At 37.4% G+C, this 16,356-nt stretch overlaps 1 protein-coding gene across 1 annotated transcript in view; it reads left to right on the top strand.

Moving 5' to 3' along the window:
- LOC109048073 (protein TANC1-like) overlaps positions 1-16,356 on the top strand; it is a 164,643-nt gene that overhangs the window by 111,742 nt on the left and 36,545 nt on the right. The window contains 3 exon segments of the mRNA XM_042764338.1: positions 5,204-5,323; positions 6,982-7,263; positions 8,258-8,409. Coding sequence (XP_042620272.1) covers positions 5,204-5,323; positions 6,982-7,263; positions 8,258-8,409 — 554 coding nt within the window.

Raw genomic sequence — 16,356 nt, 5'->3', positions numbered from 1 at the left:
CTGTCCAAGTCTGTTGTGATTGGTCTTTCTGTATACAATGTGGGCAGGTCAGAGTGTTCGTATTTCGCGGGCAGGCAGGGATTATGCAAATGTGTTACCTTGTGACGTATAAAGTTAACAGGCAGAAGATTCGAAAATATGACGACTCGTTAAGGCAGTTCAGAGTCGACTCTTTCTTTTGAAAGACAATATCTTTATCATGCACTTTTTTGATTAACAACTTTGCAGACTCTTTACACTGAAGGATAACTATGTTACAAACTGCAAAAATTATATTTTTTGAAAACCCATATGACCTGCTCTTTAATGCTACTTGTGAACAGCACTTTGGTCCAAATTTATGGTTTTAAAAGTGCTTTATAAATAAAATTGAGTTGAGTATTAATTATAGACTGTAAAAAAAGATGGATGACACGTCTCCTATTCCTTCCACTATAGAAAAGTGAAGCCAAATCATCTCAGTATGGCCGCTGCCAGCTTGATTAAATGACGTCATTTGGAGCCAGAGTCTGCACAGTAGAGATTCGTTTGGAGCCAGTGTCTGCACAGTAGATATTCGTTTGGAGCCAGTGTCTGCGCAGTAGAGATTCGTTTGGAGCCAGAGTCTGCGCAGTAGAGATTCGTTTGCAGCCAGAGTCTGCGCAGTAGACTTTCATTTGGAGCCAGAGTCTGCACAGTAGAGATTAGCTTGGAGCCAGAGTCTGCACAGTAGAGATTCGTTTGGAGCCAGAGTCTGCGCAGTAGAGATTCGTTTGCAGCCAGAGTCTGCGCAGTAGACTTTCATTTGGAGCCAGAGTCTGCACAGTAGAGATTAGTTTGGAGCCAGAGTCTGCGCAGTAGAGATTTGTTTGGAGCCAGTGTCTGCGCAGTAGAGATTAGTTTGGAGCCAGAGTCTGCGCAGTAGAGATTTGTTTGCAGCCAGAGTCTGCGCAGTAGACTTTCATTTGGAGCCAGAGTCTGCACAGTAGAGATTCGTTTGCAGCCAGAGTCTGCGCAGTAGAGATTCGTTTGGAGCCAGAGTCTGCACAGTAGAGATTCGTTTGGAGCCAGTGTCTGCACAGTAGAGATTCGTTTGGAGCCAATGTCTGCGCAGTAGATATTCGTTTGGAGCCAGTGTCTGCGCAGTAGAGATTCGTTTGGAGCCAGAGTCTGCGCAGTAGAGATTTGTTTGCAGCCAGAGTCTGCGAAGTAGACTTTCATTTGGAGCCAGAGTCTGCACAGTAGAGATTCGTTTGGAGCCAGAGTCTGCGCAGTAGAGATTTGTTTGGAGCCAGAGTCTGCACAGTAGAGATTCGTTTGGAGCCAGTGTCTGCGCAGTAGAGATTAGTTTGGAGCCAGTGTCTGCACAGTAGAGATTCGTTTGGAGCCAGTGTCTGCGCAGTAGATATTCGTTTGGAGCCAGTGTCTGCACAGTAGAGATTCGTTTGGAGCCAGAGTCTGCGCAGTAGACTTTCATTTGGAGCCAGAGTCTGCACAGTAGAGATTAGCTTGGAGCCAGAGTCTGCGCAGTAGAGATTCGTTTGCAGCCAGAGTCTGCGCAGTAGACTTTCATTTGGAGCCAGAGTCTGCACAGTAGAGATTTGTTTGGAGCCAGAGTCTGCACAGTAGAGATTCGTTTGCAGCCAGAGTCTGCGCAGTAGACTTTCATTTGGAGCCAGAGTCTGCACAGTAGAGATTAGCTTGGAGCCAGAGTCTGCACAGTAGAGATTCGTTTGGAGCCAGTGTCTGCGCAGTAGAGATTAGTTTGGAGCCAGAGTCTGCGCAGTAGAGATTCGTTTGCAGCCAGAGTCTGCGCAGTAGAGATTCGTTTGGAGCCAGTGTCTGCGCAGTAGAGATTCGTTTGGAGCCAGAGTCTGCGCAGTAGAGATTCGTTTGCAGCCAGAGTCTGCGCAGTAGAGATTCGTTTGGAGCCAGAGTCTGCGCAGTAGAGATTCATTTGGAGCCAGAGTCTGCACAGTAGAGATTAGCTTGGAGCCAGAGTCTGCACAGAAGAGATTCGTTTGCAGCCAGAGTCTGCGCAGTAGAGATTCGTTTGCAGCCAGAGTCTGCGCAGTAGACTTTCGTTTGGAGCCAGAGTCTGCACAGTAGAGATTAGCTTGGAGCCAGAGTCTGCACAGTACAGATTCGTTTGGAGCCAGTGTCTGCGCAGTAGAGATTCGTTTGCAGCCAGAGTCTGCGCAGAAAAGATTCGTTTGGAGCCAGAGTCTGCGCAGTAGAGATTCGTTTGCAGCCAGTGTCTGCGCAGTAGGCTTTCGTTTGGAGCCAGAGTCTGCACAGTAGAGATTAGCTTGGAGCCAGTGTCTGCGCAGTAGAGATTCGTTTGGAGCCAGTGTCTGCGCAGTAGAGATTCGTTTGGAGCCAGTGTCTGCGCAGTAGAGATTAGTTTGGAGCCAGAGTCTGCACAGTAGAGATTCGTTTGGAGCCAGAGTCTGCAGAGTAGAGATTAGTTTGGAGCCAGTGTCTGCGCAGTAGTGTTGTGAGGTGGAGCCACGGAATCAAACTCCCGCAGACCCAATCAACCATAATGACATGCCCAGTTTTTATAGCATCAACTTACTAGCTAAAATCCAACTTATCACAAAAACGAACAATTGAACACATATCAGCGTGATGATAACTACCTTAAATGACCAAAACCATCTTTCGGAAAATTTTATTGGAAGTGTAATTAATTTTTTTATTTTGACTCAAGTCCCATTCGTTTATATGAAGAGGGCGGGGTTTATGACCTGTACTGCAGCTAGCCACCAGGGGGCGATCAAAGAGCCCGCAACTTCACTTTTCAGGATGCACACCCGGTTATTTCAAAAAGGTAATGTTTTTTTTTTCCACAAGGCTTGTGCACCATTCAGAACTGAACTGGGAATTGTTTTGATCATTTTTAATGCATCCTTATTCATTTTTAGTCATTTATAATTTGACTTTGCTTTTAAGCATTTTTCTTGTATTATTTCTGAACATATGACACGTTTAAGACACATTTGCACAATATGTGCCTTCATATTTCCTGCATCTTTTCTGCAAAGATATTTAACAAGTGATTTTGTTTTACATTTACACCATGTTGACACCTTCATGTGTGGTGAATTGGAATAGAACTTTGTTTAACTAGATGGTTAATAAAGAAATGTTACTTAAAGTTGAATATTTATTTTATTTTTATTTTTTTGCCATATTGCCTAGCCCTAGTCTGTAGTATTGCGTGTGACACAGTGAGGTGGTTTGAAGCTGAAGTTGAATGGGAAATGCAGCAGTTCACTGATGTCAGAAAGGGGCGCAGCTGATTTGCTCATTCACTCACTCACTCGCTCTGTTCCTCCCTCCATCACCCGTCTTCCTCCTGGCCAAACTCTCCTTCAGCTCTGTTTTATTAGCTTTCTATCATTTTCTCCGGGAGGATAATAGATTATTTCTCCTCCGAGCTGCAATCAGCCTCTGTGTAGGAGAGGAGAGATAGAGACCTCTTCCTCCTCCTCCGTTTCAACTCTCCCTTTTTTCCGTCCACTCTTTCATTGGGATTGCAGAGTGGAGCGCTGCGGTTGTGTTTTTCTCTGATGCTTTGTGGATGTGTTCAGCGATGCAGTGAAGCCGGTGAGAGAGACTCGGTCTGCGGTGCCGTTCACCAGTTGAATGCGAATGAAAGAGCGGTGGGTGAACATGGAGGTGCCCTGAGGAGAGAGAGAGGGAAGCCGAGGTTTGCTTTGCCTGAAGAAGGCGTCAGTCTGTGAGTATCGAGAGCTTCGGTGCGAGTGGGAAAAGTAGTTTCAGAGCAAACAGGTTGCTGGTGCATTAGTTTCAGGCAGCGATGCATGGATGCACATTAGAGGCAGTGCACTCAAATGACATGTTTCTGACACACAGCTTGAAAACAGTGAAATATGGCATGATTTTGCTTTTGCATTTTTCGAGTTTTTCACTTCTCTTTGATTTAAATGTGTTGTGTTACTTTTGAAATGTCTCTAATTGTTCGTGTGTGTGTGTGTGTGTGTGTTTGCTCAGTGACCTGGTTCTGTTCTCCATTCATTCTTTACTGTGTTTATACGGTCGCTGCTGGTGATTTGCATTCGGGATGATGTCATCTTTCTCTCTCCACGGTTCCACGTTTATGGTCAATGCAACTGCTGCGGTCAGCGACCTTTAACCCAGACCTGAATCTGAAGGGAACTGCGATGGGCTTCTGTTTCACATTCATCCTCTTTATATGACATCAATATGTGTTATTTTTCCCTCCAGGATCAGACTTAGGGAAACCTGTTTGAAAACAGTTTGGTTGTCGCTAGTGGTCACTTTTAAATATCAGAGCCAGTGATTTCACTACTTAACTAAAACTATAACTAAAACTAAAACTATTAAAAATAGTTTTCAAATTTCAATTTAAAGGGATAATTAATTTATATGTATAATTATATATATATATATATATATATATATATATATATATATATATATATATATATTTGGCTATTGAAATAATGCTGAAAAAAAAACTTATATTACATGAGAAAAAAAAATTAAAATTAGAAATATTGCCTTGGCAACTGTTTAAGTTGAAGTACTAAAATTACTAAAACTGATACTGAATTAAAATAAATTAAAGCTAAATATAGAAAAAAAAAAAAAAAAAAAAAAAAAAAATACCTGTTTGAAAACAGTAAATATTGCAATTCAGTTTAGGGTCACTGGTCACTGGTGACTGTGATTTCACTACTTGTTAACTATAACTAAAACTATTAAAACATTTTCAAATCTCAATTTTAAAAAAACTTTTTATAATCTTTTTATATCATATAAGATAAAAATTAAAAATGACCTTGGCAACTAACTGAAATAGTTTAAGTACTAAAATTACTAAAACTGAAATAAAAATAAAAAAAACATTTACAAAAGAGAAAGAGAAAAAAGCACACAACAAAATCACTAAAATTTAATGAAATTTAATTAAAATGAAAATATATGTATAAAGGTGTGTGTTTGTGTGTGTGTGTATATGTATATGTATATATATATATATATATATATATATATATATATATATATATATATATATATATATATACATATACATATATATATATACATATATATATAATGGATAAAAAATAAGACTAAAGTAACACTGCTGAATGCTTGATCTTGATCTTGTTTTTATGCATTGATTCTACCCATAATGCAAAGCTCCTGTTTTTTTCTGGGTTTTGTGCAGCGACGAGCTCCACTAAGCTGGAGGATCTGAGCTATCTTGATGAACAGCGAAACACCCCCCTGCGTACGTCCATCCGCCTGCCCTGGCACCACACCGGGGGCAGAGCTCCACACGACAAAGGTACATCCTCAATCCCATCATGCAGTTGTGTCTATGTGCTTAGTTTTCCTCTTTAATTAAGGAGGAACCTCATGAAACATCACAACCCCCTAGAAAAGCATAAAGAAAACGAAGCTTATTTTATATTTTTTTTATTTTTTTTTTTTTTTATTTATATATATATATATATATAATTTTATATATATATATATTTATATATATATATATATATATATATATATATATATATATATATATATATATATATATATATATATATATATATATATATCTATTTCGATATTTTTAGTTAGTCTGGCATAATTTGCATGACATTTTCACCCCAAATTCTTGCAAAAAAGACAAAAAGGTTTACATTGAGCTTAATTTTCTTTATGTAAAAAAATATAATTTCTTGTTTCTTAAATCATCTTTTGATTTTCTTTTTGAACTCTTTTAGATTTTTTTTCTTCATAACTTCGACATTTAGGTGTGTGTTTACATTTTTTGCTCTGTCCATCTGTTTGTCTCTTTCTCTTATATAACGCTGCGGGGTCGAGCTGATGTGTGTGTGTCAGTGTTGAGCTGTTACTCTGATCTTGTTGAATGTTCTGATAAATAATGAGGAGCATCAGAGGTTTGATTCAATCACAGCCAGTGGCAGCAGAGATTCATCAGCTCCCATCAGTGCAGCATTCAGCTCCAGTGGTTTTCATTCCTCTTTTGCAGGCCCTGTATCAGGTGTGTGAGGGTAGAGAGATTCAGTTTAATCTGAAATGCAGTACTGACATTCGTAACTGTGTACATATTGTTAACATCGCTCTTTGTACTGTACATGTCAGTATTTTATTAAAGGCATATTTAAGCATGATCAGCAGCAGAACTTTTAAATATTTTTATTTTATTTTATTTTAAGCATTAGCATTAAGGTGCTTTTTTTTTAGATGTCAACTTTTAGAATAATGTTAATTACAGAAATATTTAATGTCCAGACAAGATTTAAAATGCTCTTATATATTTTATATAAAGTGAAGCTTTAAATTTTTTTAATGCAAAATTCATTTCTTTTTTTTTTCTCTTTTGCGCTGTCCTGAGATTAACCCAAAAATCAGTGATTAAGTAAATTAAACTGGTATATGTTTGCAACTTTTTGTGCTACTCGACAGTTTCTCAAACAAGTTACTTTTCTCAAAAAAGCTACTTTTCAACACAATATATTTATTTTATGTCATAGATTCACTACGATAAAAATATTCAAATACAAAACTAATGTCACAAAATCAGAGACACACAGATATCCAACACACACAGCCATGTTTGTTTATATTCCCACAAACAGCTACTAAAAGTGATGAAAGTCTGTAATATAATGTCACAGCACTATATTCCAGCATCCAATTATGACTTCTTTATGTTCTTTCACACACATTTTGTCTCATGCACAATAAAAACTCACTCTGGGGTGACGTTGAGGGTGTTTAAAACATATTTGACAAGGTTAACTGTAAGTAGTCTTTAAAACCTATGATTATGTGATCTTTTATCACATTTGCTGCAGTAAAATAGCTTTATTGTTAAGTATTACTATATTCCTATAAGTCTAAGCTTAAACTCAAAACTCAAGTTCTGTTTGTTTTGTTTGCATGTGAGGAAACCTGTGTGTTTTCTGTGTTTTTCAGCCCGCTTTGCTCCGTACAAGCCCACTGACATCATGCTCAAGCCGCTGCTGTTTGAGGTTCCCAGCATCACCACTGACTCTGTGTTCGTGGGCCGCGATTGGCTGTTCCAGCAGCTGGAGGACGACCTGAGACCCAGAGAATCGGGCGAGAGCCTCGGGTCCATCATCGTGGGCAATGTGGGCTTCGGCAAAACCGCCATCATCTCCCGCCTGGTGGCCCTCAGTTGCCATGGCGGCCGCATGAGACAGATCGCGTCCAACAGCCCGAGCGCATCTCCGAAAAGTGAGTTTTGTACATTGTTTCTCAACTCGTGCCTGAATCTGGATAGAGCAGCATGAAACGCAATGAGAGCAAAGGCTTGTGTAAAATCACTCTTACCTTAATTGTTGCATTGAAGAATTGTTAAATAAGAACGGTTTTATGAACAATTTTCCAGTTGTCTTAAGCATTCACTATCTTCAAATAATGAGAGCCACTATTGTTCAAAAGTTTGTGGTCAGTATGATTTATTAATGCATTCTTCTGCTCACCAAGGCTGCATTTATTTGATCATAAATACAGTAAAATCTGTAATATTGTGAAATATTTTTACAATTTAAAATAACTGCTTTCTATTTGAATATATAGTAAAATGTAATTTATTTCTGTGATCAAAGCTGAATTTTCAGCATCATTACTCCAGTCTTCAGTGTCACATGATCTTCAGAAATCATTCTAATATGATGATTTACTGCTCAAGAAACGTTTATCAATGTTGAAAACATTTGTGTGCTTCATATTCTTGCAAAAACCATTGTTTTATGATTATTTGATGAATAGAAATTTCAAATGAGCAGCATTTATTTGAAATAGAAATCTATTGTAACATTATATATATCTTTACTGTCACTTTTGATTAATTTAAAACATCCTTGCTGAATAAAATAATTTTATATAAAACAAGAATTCTGACTCCAAACTTTTGAACTGTAGTGTACTTCAGTCTCAACTGAACAATAAAAACAAATGACAAATAAATAGTATACAATTCTTGAAAAACAAAAATAATCTTTAGTTCATATGAGATTTTTCTGAGGAATGTTATCAACTGTGTGATACATATGTGCATTTACTTTTTAACTGCAAGAAACATTAAATTGCATGTTCAAATATTGACATGCATGCATAGTTGAGAGAAAAATGGCTTTGATGCTTGTATATTCAAGACAGTCTCAGTAGAATCACAGCAGCTGGTGATATTTTTGCTCATGTGGATCTTCATCTGTCACATGTCCAGGTGGGGAGCCGAGTTCAGATCTGCCTCTGAGTCAGCCGCCTCAGCCGACCCCGTCGCCCAGCAGCACCAACACCCTGCAATCCAGCAGCTGTCCCGGCACACCTGAGCTGCAGCGGCACCGCGAGGAGGCCGTCAAACGCCTGGCTGCCAAGGTACATGAACACACTTTTCATGATGCTCAGCCTCAGGCCATCTAAGATGTAGATGAGTTTGTTTCTCCATGGGAACAGATTTGCTTGCCAATGGATGCTCTGCAGTGAATGGGTGCCGTCAGAATGAGAGTCCAAGCAGCTGATCACAATAATCCACACCACTCCAGTCCATCAGTTAACATCTGGAGAAGTGAAAAGGTGCATGTTTGTAAGAAACAAATTCATCATTAAAGCATTTTAACTGTAAACCGTTGCTTCCGACCAAAATACGAGTCCATAATCCATAATAACACTTCCTCCAGGGAAAAAGTGCATCTCCTGTTGTCTCTCACATCAAAATCCACACATGTATATCTGTTTAGATCTGATTTGCTTGTAAACTGTGCTTGATCTGTGCAGATTTCTCTACTGATTCAGACCAGACAACTTTTTCACTGGAAAAAGCAATATATTATGGATTATGGACTCATATTTTAGCCGGAATCATTGATTAGAATGCTTTCATGATGGGTTTGTTTATGGGTTTGTTAATGATGCTCATCGGTGGACTGGACTGGAGGGGTGTGGATCACTTGTGGATTTAAATGTCTTGTGACTCCTGAGTATGAGAGTGTTTTAATAACGTCACTCTGTTTAAACTTCAGTAGAATAAACAGTGTTAGATAAGTTTGATTCATTGTAGTGAATCACTTCACACTGTCCTATTTTCAGTCAGAATTCAGTGATTCATTTGCATTCTGTGTGGCATTTCTTTGTGTATTTAAATGTTTTAGTAAAAATATCTGATTGTGAATATTGTTGCTTATGACTGTGATTTTATTATGTTGCATATATGTGAAAATGATTAAATATCGTTCTTTCATGCATTAATTTTAGTGAGAAACCGTTTGGAACACATGCCTTGACTCCAACCCAGCCATGCTATAATTTCTTACATTTTCTAGAAAATGAGCTTTATGCTGAGTGAATGTTAACAGATCTCATGAAGCTAATACATGCACATTTACCCACGAAAACAAAGCCTGAAATCCAGTCCTTGATGATCTGACACATTCCAGCATTGATTGTTGATTAGTAGATAAACTGTGCGGACGCTGGACAGGATCCTCCAGCAGAAGCTGTATCTGCTTTTAGCTTCCTGTACGTACGGAGCATTTCACAGTCTTGTGTTGAAGTGGGCGGCTCTTGCCATGAATCTCTCAGCTGCGATCCTAATGAAACTGCACAGGTGTGCTGCAGCTCAGTCACAGGTGCAGGGTCACGACCTCTGCCTGATCTACAGTGCTGACAGTGCCTTATGTAAGATGCATATGGTGATTATTTCTTTATTAAAACTATTGTGCTTCCTTAGTGACAAGAGATGAAATAAAAGTCAACTTAATGTTTTTAAGAGCCTCTCAAAGAAAACCAGGCGCTTTAATCCATCTGCTAAATATTTGCATGTATATTTTGCATGCAACATTTTTTTTAATGAGAATACTAAATTTGAATGGCCTTCTAGAATGCTTTTTCACATTTATTTATATAGTGCTTTTCACAATACATATTTTCAAAGCACTTTAACAGAAATTCATGATGTTAATATTTAAAATAGCTTAATATATTCATATCTTATAGTTGGATTTAGCAGATTACAGCCGGATGATAATATTCCTCAACAAGTGGACTAAAACAGATGCATGTTACTAGCATATTGGCTGTTTATTAGTTTTTATAAAGCTAATGCTTATTCTGCATGACTGTATTTTAGATCCCTCAATCCTACTCAATATCTAAACTTAACTACCTAACTAATTATTAATAAGCAGCAAATTAAAATAAAGTGTGACCCCAGTTTTATATTTTTGCCTGCAGAATGGCGCAGTTACAACCTCTACAAGCAGGCACCATCTAGATCATGTTAACCGGCCAAACCTTAACCCTTTGGTTTAATTTGCTTGCAAACTCTATGACATATGCTCACTTACTGTTAGGACAAGCAACATTTTGGGCATTTTCTTTGTGTATAACTTTGTGTATCATAACAATGTAACAGTTACAAAAATGTCTTAAGCAGTCTCCGGTCTGCGCTTGACCTTGCAAACTAAAACTATATTCTTGTGACCTTCTTTCAGGCATTTCATATAAATTTCTCTTATGCTTTGGAGAGTTTGTGCTGAATGCTTTATTTGTCATTAGCAGTGACTCATTCTGTGTCCTCGGATGATTTCAGATGTGTTTTGTTCATAGACATAGGTTTGATGCAACTGCAAAGTGACCAAAGTTTCTCCGTGCACATTTCAAAGACCAGTCTAACTGGTAATTCAATTATTTTTTCAATTCGTTTTTTGCTTTCAGATAGATTTGGGGATTTGTTTCTTTGCAGACAGCCTCAGACAGACATGCAGCTTGTTTTGGTGTAGACTGACTCATATGTCTTGTATGAAGAGAACATGCAGTAATGCTGCTAATGGACTGAGATGAATATGTGGTGATGTCACCGTTTTTAATGGAGGACCCATGCTGCAGTCTGACGATCTGTTTCCCCTCAGACTGACATGTTTATGGTGGAGGATGCAGAATCAGTTGCTTTGTGTCTTTGTGTTTCAGGTCTCATTTACACTGTTAACCAGTTCAGCTTGTTATCACAGACTTCTGGCACAGATTCGTGCAAACAGCAACACAAGTGTTGAGATCTGATTGACTGCACACCAGCGTTGAACACCATTCAGAACTGAATTAATATAGATAGATTTTCAAGTCTCTTCTGCTCACCAAGGCTGCATTTATTTGATAATAAATACAGTAAAATCAATAGTATTGTGAAAATTAATTACAATTTAAAACAACTATTTTCTGTTTAAATATATTATAAAATGTAATTTATTTCTGTGTTGCGCAGCTGAATTTTCAGCATCATTACTCCAGTCTTCAGTGTCACATGATCCTTCAGAAATCATTCTAATATGATGAATTGTTGCTCAAGAAACATTTCTGATTATTATCAATGTTGAAAACAGCTGCTTAATATTTTTGTGTAAACTATGACACTTTTATTTTATTCAGGATTCCTTGATAAATATAAAGTTCAAAAGAACAGTATTTATTTGAAATATAAATATTTTGTAACGTTATACATTTCTTTACTCTCACTTTTCACCAATTGAATGCATCCTTGCTGAATATAAGTATTACTTTCTTTCAAAAACTCAAACTTTTCAATGATCTTGTATATAAACTTGAATTTAGTCGAAATGAACTTGTGGAAGACACTTAATTTCCCATGATGCATTATGCATTACCTGTGTTGAATTTCAGTACAGTAATTCCTCGTCCTGTCATTACAGTTCAAATATCAGTTAAATTGATTGTGTTTTGTGGCAAATTCAGTTCAAATTTACATTCATGAATTCAAAGGAAGCCAATTCATCAGTCCCCACTGAACAGATCCGAGCAGATTAATTTACTCCCCTCGTCTATTGGTTATGTGGGGAAGGTCATCTTATTCAGTTGATCGAAAATAATCATTAATATGTAAAAATATCATAACTGTGCAGCAGGTCCAATGCAGTCTTAGGTTCCTCATTAGTGTTCGTTGTGTGAAGCGAGAGAATCCCGGCAATGGTGGCTTGTGTTTCTTAGGATGTGTGTTGCTTCAATATGTCTGATTCTGCTTTTGAAGTTCATAGAGGAGTGACTGGAGCGATTCCAGTGCTGTTGTTTGGAACGCCATGTTTTTCATCCTTTTGAAATGCAGAGCACTGAAGTTGAGATGCCATGAACCCAAATACTGGCTTTCTTCTGTTCTTGCTGAAGTCACAACCTCTGCATTAAATCTCTGAATAACTAAACTAGTACTGGTGCAGTGACCTCCTCTATATTGATCCAGCTTTTTGAAAAGTCATAATTGTTTTGTGTAATGTTCTTCATGCAGTTCTAATGGTGCGGTCACACCAAACATTATGCATATGAGCTACAGGGTTTATTGCCAAGGGCTTTGCTTATAAGTAATATAAAAATACAAAAATTACAGATAATAGTAACTTCAAGGGTTAGTTCAGCCAAAAATGAAAATTAGGCTGCGGTTTACTCACCCCCGAGGCATTCTAGGTGTATATGACTTTCTTCTTTCAGACGAATCTAGTCAGAGTTATATTAAAAATTGTCTTTGACCTTTTAAGCTCTATTGTTGCAGTCAGCGGGTGTTGTATTGCTTCAGTCCAAAAGACGTGAAATAAAAAGCGCCCATCTATAAAACAAAGTGTCTCACATGGCTCCAGGGGGTGAACAAAGGCCTCCTGTAGCGAATCGATACGTTTTTGTCAGAAAAATATCCGTATTCAAAACATAATAATCACTTGAATCTAGCTTGTCCTCACTGTTGTTCACGGAAGCTGTTCTGGGGGAATGACGTATGAGGTCAGCTTTGACCTCATGCGCTGCTCAGAAGTGACGCACGTGGAAACACAACGGAGAGATAAAAAAAAAACAACGGTCACTAATTAGAAGTACAAAATGAGGATTTGTAAAGAAGATGTCAGAGGATTTCGATATAAGCCAAGAGGAGACTGGTTTTCCTTTGCTAAAGTATGGAAACTTTGCTTCCTTTGATCCTGTAAACAAACATTTTTGCACAATTGTTTGAGGAATATTATGTTATATTTACAAAACAATTTTAACATGCTGCAAGATTTCAAAACTGATACTTTTGAACGTTCGCGTCACATATCCAGCTTCATATGAATGGGTTTTCATATTCAGTAGGGTTGTTCTGTAGCTCACACAGTATGGAGTTGCACTTGAGCGGTGAAGAGCCCTGGTACGAATCCCGTGAATCTATGCTTCGACAAAACATTTCAAACCTGCATATAAGGAAGTTGGCACGGTTGCATCAACAAATGCATTCAGTTTTGCATTTGTTAACAATATCGGGTAGGTTTAGGGTTGGGTTTGGTGTAGGGCATATTTCCGACACGTTAGCTCATTAACTTTTAGCAACACTCCCCGGATATTTGAATTATGAACTGCCGCAATACATACCCGAAGCAGCGTAATAAAAACACAGCAATACGTGCCTATATCAACGGGGAAAAAAAGTGCCAGAGTCACATATTGAAAGCGTGTTTTAGCGCCACTCACTGGACATTTCACTTTGAAACTGTCGCGAAACGTGCAGTAAGGTACGTAATAACAGCGTTGCAGAAATGTATTTAGAGCCACATATTTCGAATGAGCCTGGGTTGCATTTGGCTGATGCATGTATCCAAAGAAACTCAAGTTATACATACTGTACATTTTTGCATTCCCTGGGACTAGAACCCATGACCTTTACTGATACACTCTACTTTGTTACTTATTTAATTTTTCTTCAATAATAAAAACATGAAGTTTGTATTCTATGTACAAATCCTCTGTTTTTCAAATCTATTATTTATATTCTATTTTATTTTATTTTTATTTTCCTGCAGCAATAACAATATGAATTTTGTATTCTATGTAGAACTTGTTTTAGTATATGCAACATCTACAATATTATTAATTTGATAGATCTATGTCATCCCAGGTAAAGGTACACATTATTTTAGAAAGACACTCTAATAAACAGACTATTTCGATGCTGACGTGAGATTCTCAAGTGACATCAGATGGGGTGTGTACAGAAACATAGTATAAGCGCAGTGCTTTGGATTTCAGTCGAGCTCCATGCGTCTCCGTCTTAATAGGCCAAGCTGTCCTCTGTCAAACACAATGTGAGCTAAATTATGTATCAACCGTGTTTCCCCGGGGACCTGCCGTCCCTCGTGAGTTACCATGGCAACAGGTGAGCAGAGTGGTCATTTGGTCGCATTTAAAAAGAATTGCACCCACATGGGCGCCGAGGCTCAGGGATGGCAAACACACAGCAGACAGCGGCAAATTACACATCCACAGATAAGACAAAAGCACTTAATTAGAGGCTCATCACCAATCAGTTTACAGCATAATGCTACATTTTTAACAAATGAGTGTGTGGCGTTTTGCAAATGAAATTGGGTGTATTCCAATCAATCCCTCCATGCATCAGCCACGTAAGCGCAAGCTGATTAGTAAAGCTCTCTTCATTAGTTTGTTGACTGATTAATTCACGTATTTGCAGTTGGTGCTGTGTTGATGCAGGATTGATTAACTTGATCTTTTTAATACCTTTTTGCAATTATACATACAGGCGGTAAATCTTCTAGACACACCAGACTATTGACTTTCAACATACTGTGCCCACAAACTGCCCACTTAGATGGAAAGAGACCTCACGTTATGTTGTTATGTTATGTTATGTTATGTTATGTTATGTTTTTTTTTATTTTATTTTTTTTTTTTATGTTGTTATGTTATGTTGTTATGTTATGTGTTATATGTTATGTTATGTTATGTTATATGTTATTCCTTTCATGTTTTTTTATATAGTAATTTCACTTAAATGCATCACATTTCTAAAGTAAAATGGGTTGTTTCATGCTGATTTCAATTATATTATATTATATTAATTTCCTTTCATCATTTTTATATAGTAATTTAATTATATATGCGTTCCATTATGCATTTTTTTATATTCTATTGCACTCAGATATAACATTGCTATACTACACTACACTACACTACACTTTACTATGCTATGCTATACTATACTACACTGCACTACACTACACTACACTTTACTATACTTTTCTATAGTTTACTATACTATACTATACTACACTGCACTATACTATGCTATGCTATACTATACTACACTGCACTGCACTGCACTACGCTACACTTTACTATACTATTCTATACTTTACTATACTACACTTTGCTATGCTATACTATACTATACTACACTGCACTACACTACACTTTACTATACTATTCAATACTTTACTATACTACACTACACTTTACTATGCTATACTATACTACACTACACTTTACTATACTATACTGTACTATACTATACTACACTGCACTACACTTTTCTACTATACTATACTATACTATACTATACTATACTACACTACATTTTACTATACTATACTTAACTTTACTTACTATGCACCCTTCTTTATAATATTTACATTATGCACAGTTTTTTTATTCTTTTTTGAATGTCCTATTATATTATATTATATTATATTATATTATATTATATTATATTATATTATATTATATTATATTATATTCATAGTAGTTGAACACGTGTGTAGACTCTGTGGTAAAAAAAAAAAAAAAATGATGTCCAAACGTATATGCAGTTCTGCTCCTGGTTTCGTTGCTGCTGAGTGTCTCAAACCAAAGATTTCTTTTGCTATCTAAATCCTTTGTGATGATTGTCTAATCGGTGTGTCGAAGGGTCAAGGGAAATGCACAGCAATCAAGAGATTAAGCCAGTTAATGTTCGCTTTGGAGTGTTGACTCAAAGCAAGCGAGTTTATGGTCCCTCTACCTGAAGGAGCTTTAGATTGATGCTCTTTTCCCAGACCTTATCTCAGGGTGAGGAGCGTGCCGTTCCTATTAACCCCACCTGTCCAAATGGGAAACAACCCCATCTGTCAAACAGAGGTTTCAATAATAAATTAGGACAAATTCAGAGGGTCTCTTAGAAGGTGCCCTGCTGTCTCACCCATCTCTGCCAGGTTTCCTCACAAATCGTGAGCGTTACTCCTGTGAATGGTGGTGAACCCTGCTGTTAGGACATCACTTCACTTCAGAGAGAAATATTTCACTTAATACATTCTGTTACATCTGATGCCTCCTTTGGGTATGTGAGATTTTTCAAGGGAGGAATTGAATAAAGAATTACCATTACACTGATTTTGCCACAGAAAAGGAAAAAGTCATTGGAAACTCATCTGAATTCACTTAAGATGTCCCCTGTTTATTTTTTGCTTATAACTAAGATATTCCTCATTTAATGATCTCTGTCCGTTTCTCTGTCCATCTGTTTTCAGA

Source organism: Cyprinus carpio, chromosome A9 (genome assembly GCF_018340385.1).
Source record: "Cyprinus carpio isolate SPL01 chromosome A9, ASM1834038v1, whole genome shotgun sequence".
Classification (NCBI taxonomy): domain Eukaryota; kingdom Metazoa; phylum Chordata; class Actinopteri; order Cypriniformes; family Cyprinidae; genus Cyprinus; species Cyprinus carpio.
This window is presented reverse-complemented; position numbering and strand designations above follow the sequence as displayed.